Raw genomic sequence first — 22783 nt, 5'->3', positions numbered from 1 at the left:
CCATACATGAAGTCAGACAGTACACAGACTATCTCAGAGACCATTCCTGCTGCAGATCTACAAGCTGGAACGGCTTCTACCGCTCCTAGCCCTGGTTTAGATCTAGCAGTTCAGGGTTTACAGGTCCTTCCTAACAGCACCCAGGAGAAGCAGAGGAACCCCACACAGAGGCCTAGTCTGACAACCTGCCTGAGTACTGGAGCCTATCCCTGAAAACTACTGTCATGCACTCCGTGGACTTTGAGGAAATTTTAGTGAAAGTGTGAGCACCCGGTGGGCGTCGGCTCACACTATTTAAAGGGAAGTCCCCACCCAATAGGGGCGGTGGTGATGACCTCACTGCTCATGCTCAATAGGGGAGAAATGGCACTTAGCTTGTGAGCAGCTCCAATAGGTCTGAGCATGCTCAGTAAGGTGAATGCTGGACGGTTAGACTGACCCGCAGGTGGCGCTGTGCGCTATGATAGTAAGCTGCAGGACCCAATCCTAACACTATGACTGTTGACAGATGGGTACCATACCTACCGGGGTTGTCTGGGTACTTTCTATAACAACGTGCAGTCTCCTCAAAAGTACGCTTGTGTATTTATCCATGGTTTATTTTGTTCTCTTAGACTGTGGAAATGTGCAATCCGGAGGCCATGATGAAGGAGAGTCAGAAGCCGGGTGGATAGAGGGAGCTGCCATATTGTTATCTGTTATATGTGTGGTGTGGGTGACGGCCTTCAACGACTGGAGTAAGGAGAAGCAGTTCCGGGGACTGCAGAGTCGCATAGAACAAGAACAAAGATTCTCTGTCATCAGAAATGCACAAGTCATTCAGATTCCTGTGGCTGAGCTCATTGTGGGAGACATCGCCCAGATCAAATATGGTGATTATATCTTACAAGCATGGAGCTGTCCTCATATGTTTTTACTCCGTGTCTTACCATTGCTCTACTACGTATGTTTAGTAGAAAAGTCACTTAAGATGAGAACTTCTTCCAACACGTTTCCATCAATTGTGTAATAGTAACAATTCCAAGGAACATTTTGTCCTCTGCTACATCGCACTCTCCCCAGTAGTGACTCACACACGTCTACAGGTCATTGCTGTGAACGCCATTAATATTGCATGGACTTCATTCATTTTTTAATATTTTTTCTTTATGTTGCAGGCGACCTGCTGCCCGCAGATGGAGTTCTGATCCAGGGAAATGATCTCAAAATTGACGAAAGCTCGTTGACAGGAGAATCAGACCACGTGCGCAAGTCTGTGGAGAAAGACCCAATGCTGCTTTCTGGTGAGGATGTCAGACCTTATCTCATATACAGTGGTGACCTATAAGGTTCCTAGGAGCCTTGAAAGTGTTATACACTATGTTGTATAGATAGGTTCCTAGGAGCCTTGAAAGTGTTATACACTATGTTGTATAGATAGGCTCCTAGGAGCCCTGACAGTGTTATACACTATGTTTTATAGATAGGTTCCTAGGAGCCCTGACAGTGTTATACACTATGTTTTATAGATAGGTTCCTAGGAGCCCTGACAGTGTTATACACTATGTTTTATAGATAGGTTCCTAGGAGCCTTAAAAGTGTTCTACACTATGTTTTATAGATAGGTTCCTAGGAGCCCTGATAGTGTTATACACTATGTATTATAGATAGGTTCCTAGGAGCCTTGAAAGTGTTCTACACTATGTTTTATAGATAGGTTCCTAGGAGCCTTGAAAGTGTTCTACACTATGTTTTATAGATAGGTTACTAGGAGCCCTGACAGTGTTATACACTATGTTGTATAGATAGGTTCCTAGGAGCCTTGAAAGTGTTCTACACTATGTTTTATAGATAGGTTCCTAGGAGCCTTGAAAGTGTTCTACACTATGTTTTATAGATAGGTTCCTAGGAGCCCTGACAGTGTTATACACTATGTTGTATAGATAGGTTCCTAGGAGCCCTGACAGTGTTATACACTATGTTTTATAGATAGGTTCCTAGGAGCCCTGACAGTGTTATACACTATGTTTTATAGATAGATTACTAAGAGCCATAACAGTATTCTAGACTATGTTTTAAGGCAATCTAATGTGTGGTTTGTTCCATGTTTTCTCAACCTGAAACAAATCTGGGACCTGAGCCACCAAAACCTGATTCAAAACAAATCTGGAGAGGTTTGCCCATCTCTTTCATTACAGATTAGCTCTCATTTAATAGTTACTAATCTGCAGTAACCTGGTCTGACCATTAAAAGGTGAACGGAGCTGTCTGCTTCCTGCTCCATTTTCTGTGTATCTGCTGTTGAGAACATCTGGGTAGTGCTGGGTGTCAGACCAATGCAGATCTGATATTGATAATTTTTCCTTAAAGTAGGTCATCAATATCTTTAGCCAAAAAGAAACCCTTTGAGCAACACTACAAGGTTGGAACTCCATGTGACATTTTTAATACTGGTGTCTTACATTACGAAGCATCCATTGACCCCCTGTTGCAGACCACCATAGCCAATGTAGTATGTTTTTTGAGTTTTTTTGGTTGGGAAGAATGAGTTAATTCTGCTTAAAAAAAAATCTGCTCCAGTCTCTGTTCTTGGGCAGAGCCACAATTTTGATTTCTGCATGAAATTGTATAATTGTCATGTAAATATGGTGGACTACTGCACAGGTGACCAAAAGATAATCTATTGAGTCAATAGAGGAATTATGGTTTTGGCTGATCTGTGCCGGTTGCTAAGAGCAGGATGACAATGTTTGGCCTTGGCCATTAATAGCCTGAATGGGCTATTAACACTGCATGAACCAAGGCGTAATGTTACAGACAATAGCAACAGATAGGCCAGGACAGCAGGTGGACACAACAGGGACCCTACAACTGGCTCCTGTTCGCAGCCTTCTTCCTCTCTGGCATATTAAGCAGAATTGTACTGCAAACACTTTGGCAAATCTCGTAATGTGATCTGTGCTGTAATTCATAACATCGAGACCTCGCTTGAACCAGGAGGAGGAAAGAGATAAAGATCTGTCCCTGCAGTCTACTTGAGGCACTCATCGTGAGTCATGTGTTGGCAGGTACCCATGTCATGGAAGGGTCTGGCAGGATGGTGGTGACAGCTGTTGGTGTAAACTCGCAGACCGGGATCATTTTCACCTTGCTTGGAGCTGGTGGAGAAGAAGAAGAGAAGAAAGACAAGAAAGGTAAATGTCACAGTCTGCTTTACCTACTTAGAGGTCATATATCCATGTAGAAAACAAGATGTTGGCATCTCCATGCTTCAGCGGTGGCCTGGGCTTCTAGCGCTAGAAAAAGTCTATATGCTCATGGCATCTACATGGCATCATGGCAGACTTTTAGCTTAATGCTTCATTGGACGTTGAATGAATGAGACTGAGAACTGTGATGTAAAATATTACAAATAAGTTTTACGAAACCTTTCAACCACCTTATTGTTAGCAGAGGAACATGACATGAAGAAGTCAAGTATCAAATAACACCACATTACATTCTCTAGAGTCTGTAATCTGTGGCCTCCAACTGCTCCTGTTTCCGGGCCGTGCTGAGGGTTGTTCTTTTCAGCAGGTGGAGTGTTACGGGTTGGAGATTATTACCCATACAGGTACCCATATTGGAGGAGACCATTTTATGTCTACGACTACCAATGTCTCAATGGCTAAGCTAATCTAGTCTTCTCTAATGGATTGAGAGCTATAAAGACGCATCATAGTAATTGACTTGTGTTCAGAGGCCTAACTTGAAAACTGTTGGATCTTAGAGGGATGTTTAGGGCCACCACAGGGTCCAGAGCTGGTAGCAATAGCTACTGGTGTACCCTCTATAGGTATGCCCCTGCATGTGTTGGGTATCACTTAACTGTGTGATGACCAGACACATGGTATTGTAGTTCATCAGAGTGACTAAATAGTTTGCTTATGGTTTGCTTAGTTTTATGTATGACTGAGATGAGTTTCCTAAAAAAAATAAAAAAAAAATATTTTGAAATCCAGATGTTTGTATTAGCACCTCAACGGGACATAGCAAAATATGATGCAATGCAAGGTGTATAGGGTTAGGTGAAAGACCCCTCGAAATGCATCTCGGAGGGAACTATAGAAGATGTACTATGATCTACTATGTAACTATATGTAACTGTATTTACCAAAAAATACATGGAACATCAGGTGGCAACAAACTATCCAGACAGTCCATGAACTATGCAAACAAGAAGACCTTTAAAGGAATATTCTTAGAGCTAAAAATGTGGTCATTACCGTTGAGCTTGATTTTCTGCCCAACAAGAGGAAGTATTTGCTTGGCTTTTGGAGACCACATAATTTTTGCTTTTTATGTTTAGGGGTTTTTTTCACAGCTTAATTATAAAAAGATGACCTCTCATGCTCACCACCACTTCTTCTGACCAACACAAATTATCAGGGTGCACTCTGCAAATGGCGGAACGCCATGTAAAGAAAATAGTCCAAAACAGCTCAGTTTCTATGGCAAAAGATGGAGCTATCCACATTACACAATAGTAGACAATAGTCATAACAGTAATGATGTAGTATAGTAATATTAGTAGATAAATAAGCAGCACTCCAGCGGTATCAGCAAAGTAAACTTCTTATTACATGCAAAAAGTGCAGTGTTTTGGTTCAGTAGGAATCTCTATCAAGAGAGATGGGTAAAGAGGGTAAGGGTGAGTTAAGAGAGTAGCCTCACATTGTGATTTGTTCTTTGTGTATTGTTTGTTGAAAACATATTTTGTGACACAAACAAGCATTTTGATATTATTTGTTTCTTGTGTCTTCTATTGTGTTAAACAGTGAAAGTTTTCCTTTATCACCTAAATAAAATTAATTCCCATAGTCCATGCACAGTTTACCATTGGGGTAGCATCAAACCCTTAGCGGTACCTATAACCTTAAGACCAAGAAGTCAAAAATTATTGGATTGGAACTTTTCTAATATCCTAGTTCTTGTGATGGTTCTCTTCAAGTACTTAAGTTCCCTTCCATACTCCAAAAACATACTGTGAAAGTCCAGGCTAAACCTAATAATAAAGTGGGTCAACATAGGCCTCCAAGATAAGCGACCACTACTAATTCAAAGACAGCAGCAGCAGTTGTCAAAGCCACATCCTTTTTTGTTGGTGCTCTGCAGCTATTGGCAGGGGTGAACCTGCCTGTTTTGCCGCCCGAGGCAGGGCGGAGGGGGCGAGGTGGAGCGAAGGGGGCAGGGCGGAGCAAAGGGGGCGTGGTAGAGTGGCGTCCCCAATCCAGTGCTCGGTGACGCTAAGCCAGTCCAGGACAGCTTGTCCTGCACTGGATTAGGTAAGCAAAAATGCCACCCTCCCCGGGGCCCTGGTATAGCGCCGCCTGAAGCGGTCGCTTCAGTTCGCCTCATGGGAGGTGCGGCGCTGGCTATTGGGTGTATTTACAGAGAATGAATATCATTGATGCATTCCCTTCTCACCTCTCATCATGAAATAAAGGGGTTTTCCAGCTCCAGATAAAAAATTTTATACTGATGACCTCTCCACAGGATAGGTCATCAGTATGTGATCTGGGGTAGTCAGACACCTTGCATAGATCAGGTGTTCCTGGCACCCTTGAGGTGCATTGCAGCTCCTATCTAAATTCAATACTTCTTCCTACTTCCGGCACCCAGAGGCAACTGGATGAACTGATCTGCGCCTGGTCAGATGTTCTAGATTTCTAGATTATTCTGACATATTTCTGGAAAACTAGATACCAGATAAAAGGAACATTAATATGTCATGATAAAATGTCTCAGCCAGTTATCACTTCATTGCCTTTTCATCAAAAGAGATTGATCACATTGTTAGAAGTGGAAGAGTTCTGTTTCCATCCCATCACATCGGTCATTGCTTTGGCTGCCCGGCAAGAACCCATAACTCATGTTGCACTTGTCTTCTTGTGTTGTTGAGATGCACTGTCTTGTTTGTTTTCAAGTGTTGTGTTTGTCACCCCTTTCTTGTTGTAGGAAAGCAGCAGGATGGGGCAGTGGAGAATATTCAGAATAAAGGTAATGTGCCAACCATGCCAAGTATGACTGTGGCAAAACCTCAACATGCATATTGACTCTTTGTCATTGTAGTCAAACATGGAAGGTTGCCTGGGACTGATATTGATTGCTGTGGCTTTTGCACTACTTACCAAGCATAGCGCCAAACATTGTATAGTGGCTGCACTTGGTAATTCCAGCTCAGCCCCATTGATTTGAATAGGACTGAACTGCAGCAATAGATGTTATGCCACTGGCCCGAGAAGAAGTAGAGGTCAAGAGCATATTCCCGGACAACCCTTCCCCTGTCTTGACTATCTGATAGCCATGACTAGTTATGTGGCAACTCATGAGTAGTGAGATTGTCATGTGTCAGGCACCACAGATATCAGGAACACCTTAGTTTACCACCTTAGTTTACCCAAGGAATCTCTGCCAACATTGGCAGCTCCTCAGTGCCATGCCGTAAGGTTTAGTTCAGCATTGTAATCCAGAAGTCAACATAGACGGTACATTATAGAATATATTGGTAGGTTTAATGTCTCAGATGACATCGAGAGATGAGTGAACCTATTCGTGACGAACCGACTTTGGTACAAAGTTCCAAAAATTTCAGATTTTAATGAACAAATTTTGGGGTTTGGTTCAAACCTATTCAGAAAAATGGTAGCCAGATGTCCACCATTTTGCTGACTGTTTTCTGGTCAGGACAGTTATTTTAAAATTTAAAAAAATAATAACAGTACAAACCTTCCCTGGACTCCGCCATGTCATCCTTCAGTGTCCCAGTCCTCTTTTGGGCCCATGCTTCTAATGTACCATAGTGTACTTATGTCTTATAGGATGAAGGTAAGTAGTCTACTGGTAACACTGGATCCTGGCGAATGGCTTGTTCTTTAAATTTGGAGGACCCCTTTTAATTCGGCCAGTTGTGTGTCAATAAATGTTTACATCGTTCTCATTACGGTTAATATGCACATGCATACAATAAGTGTTATATTATTTTACTGTAAGCTACTATTGATCAGTCCTTCTCAGTAGAAGAACGGACGTACGGCTAGGAGTTTTTTTCTCCCTCTTAAATGTTTATTTCGGCACAATGGTTCACTCACAGCATGGAAGCCCTCAGCCAATCAGGCTACTCATTCTTCCCTGCCCACTTCATAACCGGGGAATGAGACACAACAGGGTGTGTTCTGTTACAGCGAGAAGGCTTGACAGGGCTTCTATTGTGGGCCTGCATTTAAACGCCTCAGGTGTGTTGTTTTGGTAGAGGCCTGATGGTCGAATAGCGGCCTCCATCCAGCAGCATAATTGTATGACAACAATGCCATCTCGGTAGGGTACACTGGCAGCTTAAAAATGGATATGAGGTATTGAAAATATTCATACTTCCCGGTGGAACACTTGCAATTACGACTTAAAAATATTAACATAGTATTAGACAGATTCAGGTTGGACACACGGGCCTTGACGCACATTCCTTAGGTGAATAATCCAAGTCGCATTGTGAATCATTGACAAAATGTTCTCAAATTAGTTGGTGGACTCTGATAACATGGAACAAAATCGACTGTAAGGCCTTGTGGTAAGGGCCATAATTTACAGTCACCAAAATGTGAAGCCAATCTTGGTTGCTAAAATTGAAGACAAATTGTACAATAAGCAGCCTCAGGACTATCTAGGGTGAAGACAAATTCTACAATTGGCAGCCTCAGGACTATCTAGGGTGAAGACAAATACTACAATAGGCAGTCTCAGGACTATCTAGGGTGTAGACAAATTCTACAATAGGCAGCCTCAGGACTATCTAGGGTGGAGACAAATTCTACAATAGGCAGCCTCAGGACTATCTAGGGTGGAGACAAATTCTACAATTGGCAGCCTCTGGACTATCTAGGGTGGAGACAAATTCTACAATTGGCAGCCTCTGGACTATCTAGGGTGGAGACAAATTCTACAATTGGCAGCCTCTGGACTATCTAGGGTGGAGACAAATTCTACAATTGGCAGCCTCTGGACTATCTAGGGTGGAGACAAATTCTACAATTGGCAGAATTAAGGTTTTCTAGGGTTAAGACAAATACTACAATAGGAAACCTTAAGACCAACTACGTCTTTAATATGAAGTACTTAATTTCTCTGTTAGCCCCCCCATAGGGGAAATAAAGTATTACACCGTTGCAATTCAAATCAATGGACTTTCAGTTTAATACGTGAAGACATGCTGAGAGGGAATTTAATAAGACTGGTGTTTCTTATGCCAGTCTTAATTTTTGGCGCAAGGTGCCCTAAAAGAGGATCCAGATTCTTAATAATTCTTACACGTGTTGTTGCGCTGGAACAGGGGTTTCTATAAGCTGATATATTGAAAGGGTTCTTTACTGTAAGAGCAGTGAGACTGTGAAAATCTCTGTAGAAGCTATCATGTTGAATTCATTGAAAGACTTTATTTCTTGTAAGACATAATAATACAAGATTTCTGGAAATGGATTATTGACCCAGGGTTTTATTCTGATATTTGGAGTCTCTAAATATATAGGATCACAAGGACTGTGCAGAGACCCCTAAAGTGGTTAGAGTCAGCAATAACATACTGGAATTTGTACACACTTTGACTAGTCAGTGACGAGAATCGGATCGTCATTGGTGCTGTCAAACAGAATATTATGACAATGAGTTATTTAGAATTGGCCCAAAATGCCCTTTAGTCCCGTGTAGATTTCTTCGTGCCGTGTATATATAGAGTTTGGTTGCCAATGTGTATAAAATCACACATTGTAAGGTGGGAAGCGATTACACAAGCTTCGCCGTCTGTCTTCAGTATAACTGTGGAAAGAAAGCAAAAAAGCAGCGTGGCAATTTTTAGAGTTTTCCTTTTTATAGCCATGAAATGGCTCGGCCAATCGCATTATCTTCTGCTATGGAGATGGTTCATGTAGGGGGCGCTATCCGGTCCCTAAAGTGAGAGGATCCATAATGAATATGTAATAGCAGGCAGCTGTACATACTTATCTAATACAAACACTGGTCTGGCCCAGGGTTTGGTCAAAGTCTGGGGAGGTCACATACTCTTTCAAAAATTGCCAAAAAGTGCTTAAATAATAGTACTATGCAGTGTCCAAATAATACTGCCATATGGTGACCAAATAATCTATGCAAGGTAAGTGACGATGGCCAGTAAATGGTAAAACCAAAGGGCTAGTTGTCATTTTTGTCCTCCTTATGATGTTGTCCTGACATTGCCGCAACCAAGTTATGCAATGTCAATGCTTGGAGACTAAATCTGAATATAAAAAAGATCTGTTTCTAGCAATCTTCATCTTTTATTTGGCATAGTCCAAAACAGATTGAGGGGACGGTACAATTCATACTAGCTGATGGTTAAACATTTTTTATACCAGTGGTGTGGACCCCTATTATGGCACATCCAAATAGTATGGCCCATGAATTAGTCCTGTGTGTTGCATTCATAGGTTAACTTATGGCTTTGGTCAGGTCACCATCCTATGTGTCACGTGACCCTCGGTATATCAGACACATGGGCATATCAATGGACTAGTTATATAGGATTAATCATGGCATTGATCAAGTGACCTCCACATCTCATGGAGCCAGCATACATCCTATGACATTTAAGCCTGTATTTTTCTGCTTTGTTTTTTTAGCTAAAAAGCAGGATGGCGCCGTTGCCATGGAGATGCAGCCACTGAAAAGTGCGGAAGGTGGAGAAATGGAAGAGCGTGAGAAGAAAAAAGCCAGTATTCCCAAAAAGGAGAAGTCCGTATTACAGGGGAAACTCACCAAGCTGGCAGTGCAAATAGGAAAAGCAGGTAAACTGGAGGTCACAGTTATGGATGAAACGGGCATATTAATGGGCGCCATTATGTTACATTTAGGTCCTCAGGTCCTACATATGGGGGAACCAACATTAATTTCGTAAATGTAAGCTCCATTTAGCAGATGACATTATTAGGGACTAGGGTACAAAGTATGAGGTGTTGCTGTCTTCTTTTTATTAACATGGTTTCAAAATGGTGTCCTAAAGGATAGAAACACTTCAAAGTCAATCTCGGAGCAGATAAAAAAAAAAGTTGTTTATTCCAATGATATTCTCTGTAGAAATAGTTGGTTGGTGGGCACATGGAGGGTTGGTAAAGAGTGTCCTGGATTTTGGTGGAGAGTTTGAGATGGAGTCTGGCATATGGAAGAACCAAAGAAGGGTTGACCTGGCTTATATAAGAGCTAGAAAAGGAGTGGTCTGGAACATGACAGAGCTGAGGAAGGAGTAGTCGGGTAGAGCTTGAAAAGGTGACCTCAAGAAAAAGTGTTCTAGCACCTGAACAACTAGTAGATAGTAGAGCTGGAGAAGGTGTGGACTAGCAAATGGCAGAACATCTGAACGTCTGGAACATGGAAGATTTAGAAAAGGAGTGGGCCGATGTGGTAGAAGAGGAAAGAGCGGTCTGATACATGGTAGAGCTTAGGTAGAAGAGCTCAAAAAGGAGTAGCCTAGCACACTATAGAACTAGGATAGGAGTGAGTTGGCACGTGGTACAGTTAGTGAAGGTATGGACTAGTACATGGTTAAGATAACAAATGTACTCCTAGAAGAGCTAGGAAAGGAGTGGTGTGGTGCATGAAAGAGCTAGGAAACTAAAGACCTGGCACATGGGAAAACAGGGAAGGAGTAGTTTGCACATGGAAGAATTGGGGACAGAGTGACTTGGCACATGGTAGAATTAGGGAAGGAGTTTTCTGGCACATGATTAGGAGAAGAGGAAGGAGTGGTCAGACATGAGACAGATGCAAAAGAAGTGATCTGGCAGATGAAAGAGTTGGAGAAGAGACCGTCTGGCACTTGGAAGTGTTAGGAAAAAGATGGATGGCACATTGAATAACCGAAGAAGTATGTATTTATTTAATGGTGGAGATGGGAAAGGAGTGGTCTGGTATATGAAAGAGAGGAGGAAGGAGTGGTCTAATACATGGTAGAGCTGGGAAAGAAGTAGTCTAGCACATGGTAGAGTTATGGACGGAGTGATCTGGCACATGGTAGACCTGGGAAAGGAGTGGTCTAGTACATGGTAGATCTGCAAAATGAGTGGTCTGGCACATGATAAAACTAAGGACTGAGTGGTCTTCAACATGGCAAAATTTAGGAAGGGATGGCTAGGCACATGGTAGACATGGAGATGCAGTATCCAACAACAGGGACTTCGGCCGTACAAACCACTGCTGAAAGGACCTACAAATCTCATATATATATATATATATATATATATATATATATATATATATATCATAAGAAATAAATGGCAACGTGCCCCCTTTAAGCCGACAAGCAAATGCCCCTACTCTAAATATACATATGACTCCCCATAGCAGCTCCCTCTAGTGGTGGGAAAGGTTGTGTGATATTTCCAATCACTCACTAAGAGTTAATACTATTAAATAAAAGGCTTTATTAATGTATTAATTAATTCTGTTCCCAGAAGTAAAATGCCTGTGTATACAGCACTTGGTTTAGTTTAAAGACACGGTAACATGCTGTTATGGAAGCAGAATCGGGCTCCAGCCTACAAAGGGTGTCTTGAGCTGTATGTAGGTGACCTGAATGTATTTCACTCGTTTGAAGAAGCGCTTTGATGAATAAGTGAAGTCCACAGGCAGTTTACATTGGGAACTTCACGCCTTCCATAGAAGCTTCCTGTCAGATCTTTCAATTGACCTCTGAATTGTCTGCAATCTATTGCTATTTTCTTCCCAAAATAAAATCTATCCCCAAATGTTGGATTTAATATAATGGCATGTGCAGAAAGAACAGAGAACGGAGAAAATGAGAGTGGAAGTTTTATTGCTTTCTTCTGTAAAGCCAAGAAGTTGAAATGTACTTTCTTCTCCCTGTATAGGCCTAACAAAGAAATTGCTCTTATTCTCAAGCTAACAGTTTTAACTGTTGCAATTTTTATGTGACAACCATAGTATCACACCGCCTAATGGGGCACATGGGTAAAATGTGTTATTACTATTCAATGTACCATAGAAATGTGTAAGATCACCACTAGAGGGAGTTTAAGAGCATACCAAGTGGATAAATGGGTACAGTAGGTTCTTAAGCTCCCTCTAGTGGTGGCTGTAGGTAGCTAGAAATTCATTATTGAACTATAGTTATGCAAGAGATTTGGGAATTCTGTGTCAGAGAACTGAATAAAATTAGGTTAGAAAATGTATCAGTAAAACATTTTTGACCCATAAAGCTGAAAAAAACCAGAAGAAGTGACTTTCCCTTTAAGTGGTGTCTGATTGGTATTTTGAATTATAGGGTCTGACCAGCCCATCCCATATTGCAGGTCTCTGTGCCAATAGCTGATCATGGGGTAACACTGCTAGGGGCTGGATGCTGGTCCATTAAAATACCAGAGGAGCCTCCAGTGGGACCAGGATGCCCAAATATGAAGGGCACTTTAGTGTATTACATTATTGGAGGGTGGGCTCCCAGAATTGTTTTCTCTGGTGGGCCCAAGGAACCTCAGTTGGAGCATTTATAATGAACCAATTTGGGAAAGGGAGCCAGAATGTAATGCTCATATCTCTATTGGAATGCCTTCAATTCTATAGAGGACCCAAATATAGCTACGGTAGCGTATATGACGAGGGACAGATATAGCTAATCTTAAAGGGGTTGTCTGAGATTTGTAACAAACTCAGGGGAGACTGGGATGAGTCTAAAACAAAAATTAGACATCCCTATCCCCAGCACTACATTATCCAGTCACAATCCTTTTTCCATCCTGTGCCAGGACTCGCCATGTTGAATATCAAGGGACTGACATGACCATTGACACCAATAAGTGGCCTCGGTTATTGGGGAGGGACTGGTGACGTTACTCACATATGTCACCAATTTCTTACTGGTCTCAATGGTCATGTGAGCCTCTTCGCATCCAACATGGTGAGTCCTGGCACAGGATGGACAATGTGACTGGACAATGGGGGCACCAGGGATTGGCTAGTATGTCTTTGTTTGTTTGACTCCCACTCCGCCCCTGAGTTTCCTCTAGACTTTAATATAATTGTAAGTGGTCTTATCCAAAGTCATGACCAAACTAAAGTCACTGCAGAACTGCAGCACCTGGAGCATGCTGGGAGTTGTAGTTGTGCGAAAGCTGAAGAGCTACAAGCTTAAAACCACTGGCTTAGGCCATCTTGTGTCTGAAATGATGGCAGTTGTATTTTAGTAACAACCCTATGCCCCGATCTTTGCTAGTAATACTATGGTTTCATATACTACTAAATAAAGGATGTGAGTGGAGGATCTGCAGCTTTTCTTGAACTACAACCTCCAATGGGAGATGTAGTCAAGCATAAGCTAAGGAACTATTGCTTGCAAATCCGTGTTCCAGGGTAAAACTTGCAACAGAACTCAGTGTGCTGCCATATTCTGTCTCTCTGTCCCTTATTAACCTGGTTTGTTGTCCTTTCTGACTTACCTCCTCCCCTTCTTCCCTTATGCTCCTTTCCTTTCTCCTGTCCCCTTAACACCCCCTACCTCCTCCGCCAGGTCTGGTGATGTCGGCAATTACAGTTATCATCTTGGTGCTCTACTTTGTGATTGAAACCTTTGTGGTGGAGGGCAAAGTGTGGCTAGCGGAGTGTACCCCTGTCTACGTGCAGTACTTTGTCAAATTCTTCATCATTGGAGTTACTGTCCTAGTGGTGGCTGTGCCAGAAGGCCTGCCCCTAGCCGTTACCATCTCTCTAGCCTATTCTGTCAAGGTAAGCAGTAGCCGCTCTCCATAATGTCACCACATCTCCCCAAAGACCTGTTAGCTTATGTTCCCGAGACCTTATAGACCGTACGTCCATATATAGCAGCATGTATGTATTGTGTTACACATAATGTAGCATGTTATCAAGGCTGTGTCTTCCCATTCAGCTAATGTATGTAGATCTATATGTCTCCATGGTAAGAGACTACAATCAGCACCTGTGTAGTCAGTGTAGTCGACCTCTTACTCTACTCTCAAATGTATATTAGCAAGATATAAGGGACAGGTGAAAAGGAGCTGCTCACCATTGAGAGACGTAGGTCTGTATAGGAGCTTTGTACACAAAACGTCTTTTTTTTTTTTTTTTGCAGTATTGGTTCATTTTTTAGTATAGATTAGAGCAATACAAATTGTTGCAGAGGTGGACCTGTCTATTAAGCTGAAGCGAGGTCCTATATGCATTGGAGGAATGATGTTAAGTGGGGGTGTCCAAACTTAGGCACACAACTAAATCTACACAGTGCCGAGTAGTTCAGATAACTTTTGTGTTAGCTCCTATTAGAAATTGTGAATGGTCCTAGTGACTTGATATGAGCGCTGATACGACATTCTTTTCTCCTCCTCCTTCTTGTTGTGTGGTGGAAACCTCAGACATTTTTCGGTTCCTTGCCTTTGTCCCATTCCACCTTAAGAAATGATCAATATTCAGACAGTTGCTTTTGCATTGCAGAAAATGATGAAAGACAACAACCTTGTGCGACATTTGGATGCTTGTGAAACAATGGGCAATGCCACGGCCATCTGCTCTGACAAAACTGGAACTCTGACAACCAACCGGATGACAGTTGTGCAGTCTTACCTAGGAGACGTCCATCATAAAGAGAAGCCAGATCCCAGCAGCCTCAATTCCAAAACCTTAGACCTGCTTGTCAATGCCATTGCCATTAATTGTGCCTACACCACTAAGATACTAGTAAGTATTGGTCCTACTCTATGATTGTCTATGCTGCCTTGACTGTGAACTTCACTACATTATTCTAGACCACCAGGGATGTTATCATTAATCCCACTACACCGGGGATGATAGTATTAATCCCATCACTTCCCTAGTCCACCAATGTTCTTATCAATAATCATATCACTGCCCTACACCACCAGGGATATTATCAATGATCATGTCACAGACCTACACCAGCAGGGATGTTGCCATGATCATTTACCTTCCCTAAACCATCAAGGATGTTCTCATTAATCCCATCATTGCCCTAGATCACCGTGGATGTTATCAATAAATCCATCACTTCTCTAGACCACCAGGGGCCTTGTCATTAGTTCCATCACTAGCCCTAGTACACTAGGAATGATATCCTCACTGCCCTAGCCCATAATATTATTAGTATTGCTATCCTTAAGGTTACATAATGTTCTTATTTACTGTTATTTTTGTTATTAATCCCTTCACTGGCCTAGACTACCAGGGATGCTTTCGTTTAAAAAAAAACTGTGACACACTTGTATACCCTTGTACTTGTACCTAATTGACTTTAATGGAATACTAGACATGGCCCATGGACAGGTGAGGCACTGTTTCTGGAAGAAGGCAGCCATTCTTCCCTAGTCCTTTATACCACCATGAAATAACCTAATCTCAGACCACTATACATTTCATGTCTGACTTCAATAGTCGCATATGGTGGCTTTCCTCTTAGACCTATATCACATTCTTATATCTCCTTTCATTTTCAAGCCTCCAGAAAAAGAAGGAGCGCTTCCCCAGCAAGTAGGCAATAAAACTGAGTGCGCCCTGCTTGGATTTGTTCTGGATTTGCAACGGGACTACCAGCTGGTGCGAGACCAGATTCCTGAGGAGACGCTCTATAAAGTGTACACCTTCAACTCTGTTCGTAAGTCTATGAGCACCGTCGTGTGCCTGCCTAATGGAGGATTCAGACTGTACAGCAAGGGAGCTTCGGAGATCCTCCTGAAGAAGTGAGTATGTGTATATAGATAAAACCAGATTAGGGGTAATGGCTCCCCATCTATATTACAAGGAGGACCCATTGAGTCTAGACTAGGCAGGCGCTTTTGTGCCTAAATAATGCTAGTATATTATGTCATATGCAATGGTGCCCACCACTCTAATACAATACAAGGATAGATAGATGGAGGGCTGTTACTCAGACAGCTACTTCCTGTCAGCCATATTAGCTCTCATGGTTTTCATTTTTCTGTCACCAAGTCATCCAGAGATTCCTGCCCTTTCGTTTTCTCAGTTCTTCCTGTTTCTGACAAATGTGAACCATCTTATATCAGTGAACAAGGGTTTATTTTTCACCAAGAATGCCTTTATCTGAATTTATAGCCTAATTTATGACGTACGACTCATGATGGAGGAAGTAGCTAGCTTCTTGTCCTAACAGACCATACATGCTCTACTCGAAATTCTGGGAAAGTAATATACATCTAGGTCTCTCTGATGGAAAAAAGAAAGATTGCTCTAGAACCACCTCCTGTAAGGTAGATCCCTATAGATCAATGCCTGGTTTTCTGGGAATCCTAGAGAGACCGACTGGAGTTAAAACCAAACTAAAACATCTCCTCCAAACGGAAGATAGACTAATTCATAAACAGCAGTTTCAGAGTTATTGACACTCACCAGTGAGAAGCAGGGTACTGGTTTGACCAGGCGAGAGGCAGTATCTCTCTAAGGAGACATGTCTATGGCCTTGCAATACTTGTACTCTGCTTTACACTGATGAGGGGCAATAACTCCAAAACAGGTGTCTACGAATGGGTCTCTTTTCCTTTTGGAAGAGATGTTTTGGTTTGGCTTTACTCCTAATCAATGTGCAGGCATTGATGTATAGGGAGCTATCATCTAAAAGGGGGCACTAGAGCAAAGTATTCCTTTTTCCATCAAGGAGAACTTACTTGTGTATTCCTTTCCCAATATGACTGGCACTTGTATATTTGAAAATAAAGGTAAGATATAGGAATTGTCAGATTTAGGGCTCAGGGACATAGACGTAATAGTGGCCTGATTTGTACAGATCCATAATATGGCACTCAATACGATGCAAAAAAATCTTGGCATGTTAAATCCAAAGCCATTTGAAGAAAACATTCTCCCCTAGATCCTTTTTAATAGAGACTATGGTGGTGTATGGAGCCACCACATGCCTCCATACTTAAGGCTTCGTAATATAGATCTGTAGGGACTCAAGTGCCGTCATACAGACTCCAAGCATAAATTTGACACATGCCGTGACAATAGCTTGTAACCTAGCAACAGTGACACCTTGATACTTCCCATTCTAAGACTTGGAAGCTCAGAATCTGTCAGATCTTCACTAGTGGATGGCGGCACATTATCCACCTGGTATTGGGCACACACAGTTACATTTCCTTCAGCTAAACAGAGCGGACAGTGGGAAGTCAAAGACGTGCCAATGGATTATCGTGGTCAGGCACATACCATATGTTACTTGTATCCGCTCCTCAGACAACTAAGTTCGGCTTCATAGACTATGCTCCGGTACACCCGCATGGTTATGTTTCCTTCTTCTGGGAACCATGGAGAAGGCTTAATTAAAGACAGCGGGGTGCGGGAGCGTTACAGTGTGTCACAAAGCAGAGCACAAAGACCTTGCCTCATGCATTGTGAACACCGATCTGTATTATTGGGGAAAATATTCTGTGGCCCAAGGTAGAACAGTCAAGAATAGGCATTAACATGGCCAGGATTAGATAGCAGATATGCTATGCTGATACTCAGCATATGTGCTTGTGGTTGCACATAGACCTTAGTGGAGGCAACAAGCCAATAGTCTTTACTGTATGGCATGTGCACTGTGCTGAAAATTTATCCTGGCACCTATTGACCAGACATGTCACCAGAAAATTACCACATTTTTTAAACCAAATTTTTAAACATTTATTTATTTATTTATTATTTTTTAACTTTTAATTAATTTTTTTAAATTCAAAACTAAATTCTGCCACTAAGCCTAATAATAGAATTATTAATTGGGGATTGTCTTTTCAGTGGTCATTAGGATTACAACAGAAGATAACACCTCTATAGACACCACTGATCCACCATTGTATTCATTACTAATAATTGATGATGATGATGTCGAATCTACTCCTTTTTCCCTGCTAGAAAACTCTTCTGTAGACCTCGATGAGTCGACTGCAGACTATTGCTGCCTATGGACATGAGACTGCCATAAAGTGTATCACTAAATGCTGTGAACAGAACAGAAGACAAGTTTAGGCAAAATAAAAAAAACTTGTTTTTAATAAAGGACAAAAAGTATTATACAGTCTATGTAATGTATGGATGTACTGGGTCCTCCAGATGAAAGGACACTCTTTGTAGACTGAATACAGGACTTTTGCTCAATGGGAGTTTAATATTCATAACCCATCTTTATCATTGATATCATAATGGTGGGGGGGCCAACACCTCCCTCCCTGATCAAGAAACGCTTCATTTTCTTAGGTCAATGATGTCACATGGCCTGTACTGCTCAGTCTCATTCAAGTGAATAGGGTTCAGCTGCAATACCATTCTCAGCCACTAAACAGGGTATAGCGCTGTGGCTCAAACTGATGATCGGTAACTTTGTTGTTGGGAATGGTAATGGGGTAGTGATGGCGACCTCAGTATAAGGAGGGTTCTGACACTTACTGTAACTTACCAATCCTCTCTACATTGCTAGGTGTTCAAATATCCTAAACAGTGCTGGTGAACTCCGGACTTTTCGGCCTCGTGACCGTGATGAGATGGTTAAAAAAATCATTGAGCCCATGGCCTGTGACGGACTGCGAACCATATGTATTGCCTACCGAGATTTTCAAGGAGTGCCAGAACCAGAATGGGAAAATGAGAACGAGATTGTCGGAGATCTGACTTGTATCGCTGTGGTAGGAATAGAAGATCCTGTCAGGCCTGAGGTAAGGGACGGTGGGGGGGGGGGGGGTATCATACTGTAAGGCTACGTTCACATTCACAGCGGAGTTTCCATTGCAATGTCCAACTGAAACCAGCGGACGAAAATCAGCGCATGTTCCCTGGTTTCAATCTTAAAACAATGGACCCCATTATGAGGTCCATGGGTCTATGTGTGTAATTTTAGGGATCTGCCTATCCTATAAGAACCAGAACAACTTAGCATATGGCTGACTTTATACCATGCTCCACAACATTTCGGGTTGGATATCTAGGAGAACAGCAATAAGGTGATCCTATTGGCAAGGCCTTGCGCCTTTTGAGGATGTGGGCGTGTTAATATGCTGATCACACCCCTTTTTGTGACATACTGTGGCTACATCATGTATTAAGAGAGCCCAGCGGATTTATGATGCCTAGAAAGTTTGCCCACTTTTCAGGCGAGTCTAAGAGGCCACCCCTATTTTTGGGAGCCTCACAGATGTTTAGGGATCGTTGACAAGTATGCTTCATACTGTACCCCACTACTCATAGTTTATTCAGTATTGTACGCTTTCCATCCATACATTTGGTAGCCTCCTCTCTTGTAGATTATTGAGTCCAGGTTGCCTAGCAACCATATAATCATGGTCTGGGTGACCACTGTCTGAGTCCATGTAGCTATGTGGTCGCAAGAAGTTCTACCTGCTATACAGCGCCTCTCCATAGTACACAGGACTGGTTTTACCTTTTCATAAAGTAGGACTCCGTATCATGGCTACCTGTGTCTTTCTTCAGGTCCCTGAAGCAATCCGTAAATGTCAACGTGCCGGGATCACAGTCCGTATGGTCACTGGGGATAACATCAACACAGCACGCGCCATTGCTGCAAAGTGCGGCATTATACAACCCGGGGAGGACTTCCTGTGCTTGGAAGGGAAAGAGTTCAATAGACGCATCAGGAACGAGAAAGGAGAGGTTTGTGTTCTAGCATTTTGAGGGTTAATCCCATATCTCTAGTATATAATATAAGACCATAGAAGTCAATGGAGCAATCTAATATGGTCTATTTGCATAGTCTTATCTATGATAGATATGGTGTAATAGGTCTCTAATAAAGTCAGGGGTCCTCCTTAGAAACTGTGGACCACCAAGTGATGTAATGGATTTTTTTTTTTATCCCATCACCATACAGTATATTTGCTATTACTTGCTGGGAGTGTGTCACCAGAACCCAGGATCAAACTCAGACCCAGAGATAGATAGGTTAGGGTCACCTAAACCAAATGGTGTTTTCTCTTTGCTGATATTGTACATTTTTTCATTATACAAATGGAAGCAGTGATTCACAACGGAAAACGCCACTCAACTTCAGATGACCTTAACCCATCTATCTGCAGGGCTGCAGTGATGGACTGGAATGATGTGCTGGGCTCTGTTGACGCTAACCTATCTATCTGTGGGACTGGGGTGATATGCTGGGGTATGGTGACCCTAACCTATCTATCTGCAGGGCTGGGGTAATATGCTGGCCTCTGGTGAGCTTAACCTATTTGCAGGCTAGGGTTGATATGCTGGGTTCTGGTGACTGTAACCTTTCTATCTGCGGTGACTCTAGCCTATCTATCTGCGGGGCTGAGTTGATATGTTAGGTTCTGGTGACCCTAACCTATCTATCTGCGGGGCTGGGGTAATATGTTGGGTTCTGGTGACCCTAACCTATCTATCTGCGGGGCTGGGGTAATATGTTGGGTTCTGGTGACACTAACCTATCTATCTGCGGGGCTGGGGTAATATGTTTGGTTCTGGTGACTCTATCCTATCTATCTGCGGGGCTGGGGTAATATGTTGGCTTCTGGTGACTCTATCCTATCTATCTGCGGGGCTGGGGTAATATTTTGGGTTCTGGTGACTCTATCCTATCTATCTGCGGGGCTGGGGTAATATGTTGGCTTCTGGTGACTCTATCCTATCTATCTGCGGGGCTGGGGTAATATGTTGGCTTCTGGTGACTCTATCCTATCTATCTGCGGGGCTGGGGTAATATGTTGGCTTCTGGTGACTCTATCCTATCTATCTGCGGGGCTGGGGTAATATGTTGGCTTCTGGTGACTCTATCCTATCTATCTGCGGGGCTGGGGTAATATGTTGGCTTCTGGTGACTCTATCCTATCTATCTGCGGGGCTGGGGTAATATTTTGGGTTCTGGTGACTCTATCCTATCTATCTGCGGGGCTGGGGTAATATGTTGGCTTCTGGTGACTATCCTATCTATCTGTGGGGCTGGGTTGATTTGTTGGGTTCTGGTGACACTAACTTATCTATCTGCGGGGCTGGGGTAATATGTTGGCTTCTGGTGACTCTAACCTATCTATCTGCGGTGCTGGGGTAATATGTTGGCTTCTGGTGACTCTATCCTAGCTATCTGCGGGGCTGGGGTAATATTTTGGGTTCTGGTGACTCTATCCTATCTATCTGCGGGGCTGGGGTAATATGTTGGGTTCTGGTGACTATCCTATCTATCTGTGGGGCTGGGTTGATTTGTTGGGTTCTGGTGACACTAACCTATCTATCTGCGGGGCTGGGGTAATATGTTGGCTTCTGGTGACTCTATCCTATCTATCTGCGGGGCTGGGGTAATATGTTGGCTTATGGTGACTCTATCCTATCTATCTGCGGGGCTGGGTTGATTTGTTGGGTTCTGGTGACTAACCTATCTACCTGCGGGGCTGGGGTAATATGTTGGCTTCTGGTGACAGACTCCCTTTAACACATCTGGATAATTTTTGATACTTTATTCTTACGTCTGGTTTGATTTTCTTAGATAGAACAGGAACGCCTGGATAAAATTTGGCCAAAGTTACGGGTCCTTGCCCGGTCTTCACCAACTGATAAACACACCCTGGTAAAAGGTATTCGGATCACCAATTAATTTTATTTTTTCTTCTTAAAAAAGGATTCTTATGAGATTTAGGGTGAGGTTTTTTTTGTTTTGTTTTTGTTCACACAGCGCCACTCTTCTCCTTGAGATGTGAGTGGTATTGCAACTCATTTTCATTCAAATAAATGGAGCTGAGTTGCAATTCCAGACAAAACCATGGATAAGAGTGGTGCTGTTGACAGAAAGCAAAGTAAAAATGACATTTTCAAGCAGAAGTGTTTGTCACTGTACAGTACGTAGCCGTGATAAATGGTCCCAGGTGACATAAATACATGAAGACAGAAAAGATGGGAAAAGATTTCATGTGAAGTATTGTTTCCATGATGTATTCTGCAACTACTTTGTTTTAATCAGGGTTAGGGCTATGCAAAAGTTTTTCAACAGTGACATCTAGTGGTAGTAGGTGGTACTACAAGTCACAAAAAAACACTGCTGAAAGGGTAGACTTATTAACCCATGGATCTATGATTATATATTATACTATTAGCATGACGATTTATGCAAAATAGAAGCCTGTGCTTGATCAAAGATGAGCCTTGCATTTCCTGTCCGATCTTTTTACTTATAGGATTGAATATAAATTTGATTTTGGGGGACTTTGCATTTGGAACTTGCAATGTGGTGGCCATGTGGATAATGTAGCTGGGGGCAATGCTTTGTAAATCCTATAAAAGCAGCTGAGAATTACAGGGTTAAAATAGAGGGCCAGGACATTCATCTATCTGTCAAGAGCAACCACAAGGAGTGTTTCTTGCCCCATTGAATTTAATAGAAAATGTGTAATCCCTCATTTCCCCTTCGGGGGCACTGCAGGGACTACCAAATGAATTAAAATCTTGATGTATATTGTGGATTCATTCGTGTATCTCACTTTCAGGCATAATTGACAGCACAATTGGTGAACAGCGTCAGGTGGTGGCAGTGACAGGTGATGGCACCAACGATGGCCCAGCTCTCAAAAAAGCAGACGTTGGCTTTGCAATGGTAACCGCCTTTATATATTAAAAGTAGTACAATTTCCAAAAATGTAGCTAATTTTTCAGTGAACGGTAAAACTTCTTGCCCTATTCAGCAGATATAGGGCCTGGCACAACACTTGTTGACCTACTTCTGAGTTGCCCGATGTCACTGTCTTATTCA

The 22783-nt window shown here is 42.4% G+C and overlaps 1 protein-coding gene across 5 annotated transcripts in view; it reads left to right on the top strand.

Moving 5' to 3' along the window:
- The window catches only part of ATP2B3 (ATPase plasma membrane Ca2+ transporting 3), a 135094-nt gene that overhangs the window by 90788 nt on the left and 21523 nt on the right, over window positions 1-22783 (top strand). For 3 of the 5 annotated variants that reach the window (XM_075260432.1, XM_075260428.1, XM_075260430.1), the window contains exons 5-16: window positions 615-872; window positions 1158-1283; window positions 3048-3173; window positions 5977-6018; window positions 9666-9830; window positions 13562-13776; window positions 14500-14742; window positions 15517-15758; window positions 18494-18728; window positions 19501-19680; window positions 21527-21614; window positions 22521-22627. In XM_075260432.1, the coding sequence (XP_075116533.1) occupies window positions 615-872; window positions 1158-1283; window positions 3048-3173; window positions 5977-6018; window positions 9666-9830; window positions 13562-13776; window positions 14500-14742; window positions 15517-15758; window positions 18494-18728; window positions 19501-19680; window positions 21527-21614; window positions 22521-22627 (2027 nt within the window). The remainder of the gene's footprint in view (window positions 1-614; window positions 873-1157; window positions 1284-3047; window positions 3174-5976; window positions 6019-9665; window positions 9831-13561; window positions 13777-14499; window positions 14743-15516; window positions 15759-18493; window positions 18729-19500; window positions 19681-21526; window positions 21615-22520; window positions 22628-22783) is intronic. The other 2 variants (XM_075260429.1, XM_075260431.1) reach the window with 1 other exon arrangement.

The sequence above is a fragment of the Leptodactylus fuscus genome, chromosome 11, assembly GCF_031893055.1.
Source record: "Leptodactylus fuscus isolate aLepFus1 chromosome 11, aLepFus1.hap2, whole genome shotgun sequence".
Lineage (NCBI taxonomy): Eukaryota > Metazoa > Chordata > Amphibia > Anura > Leptodactylidae > Leptodactylus > Leptodactylus fuscus.
This window is presented reverse-complemented; position numbering and strand designations above follow the sequence as displayed.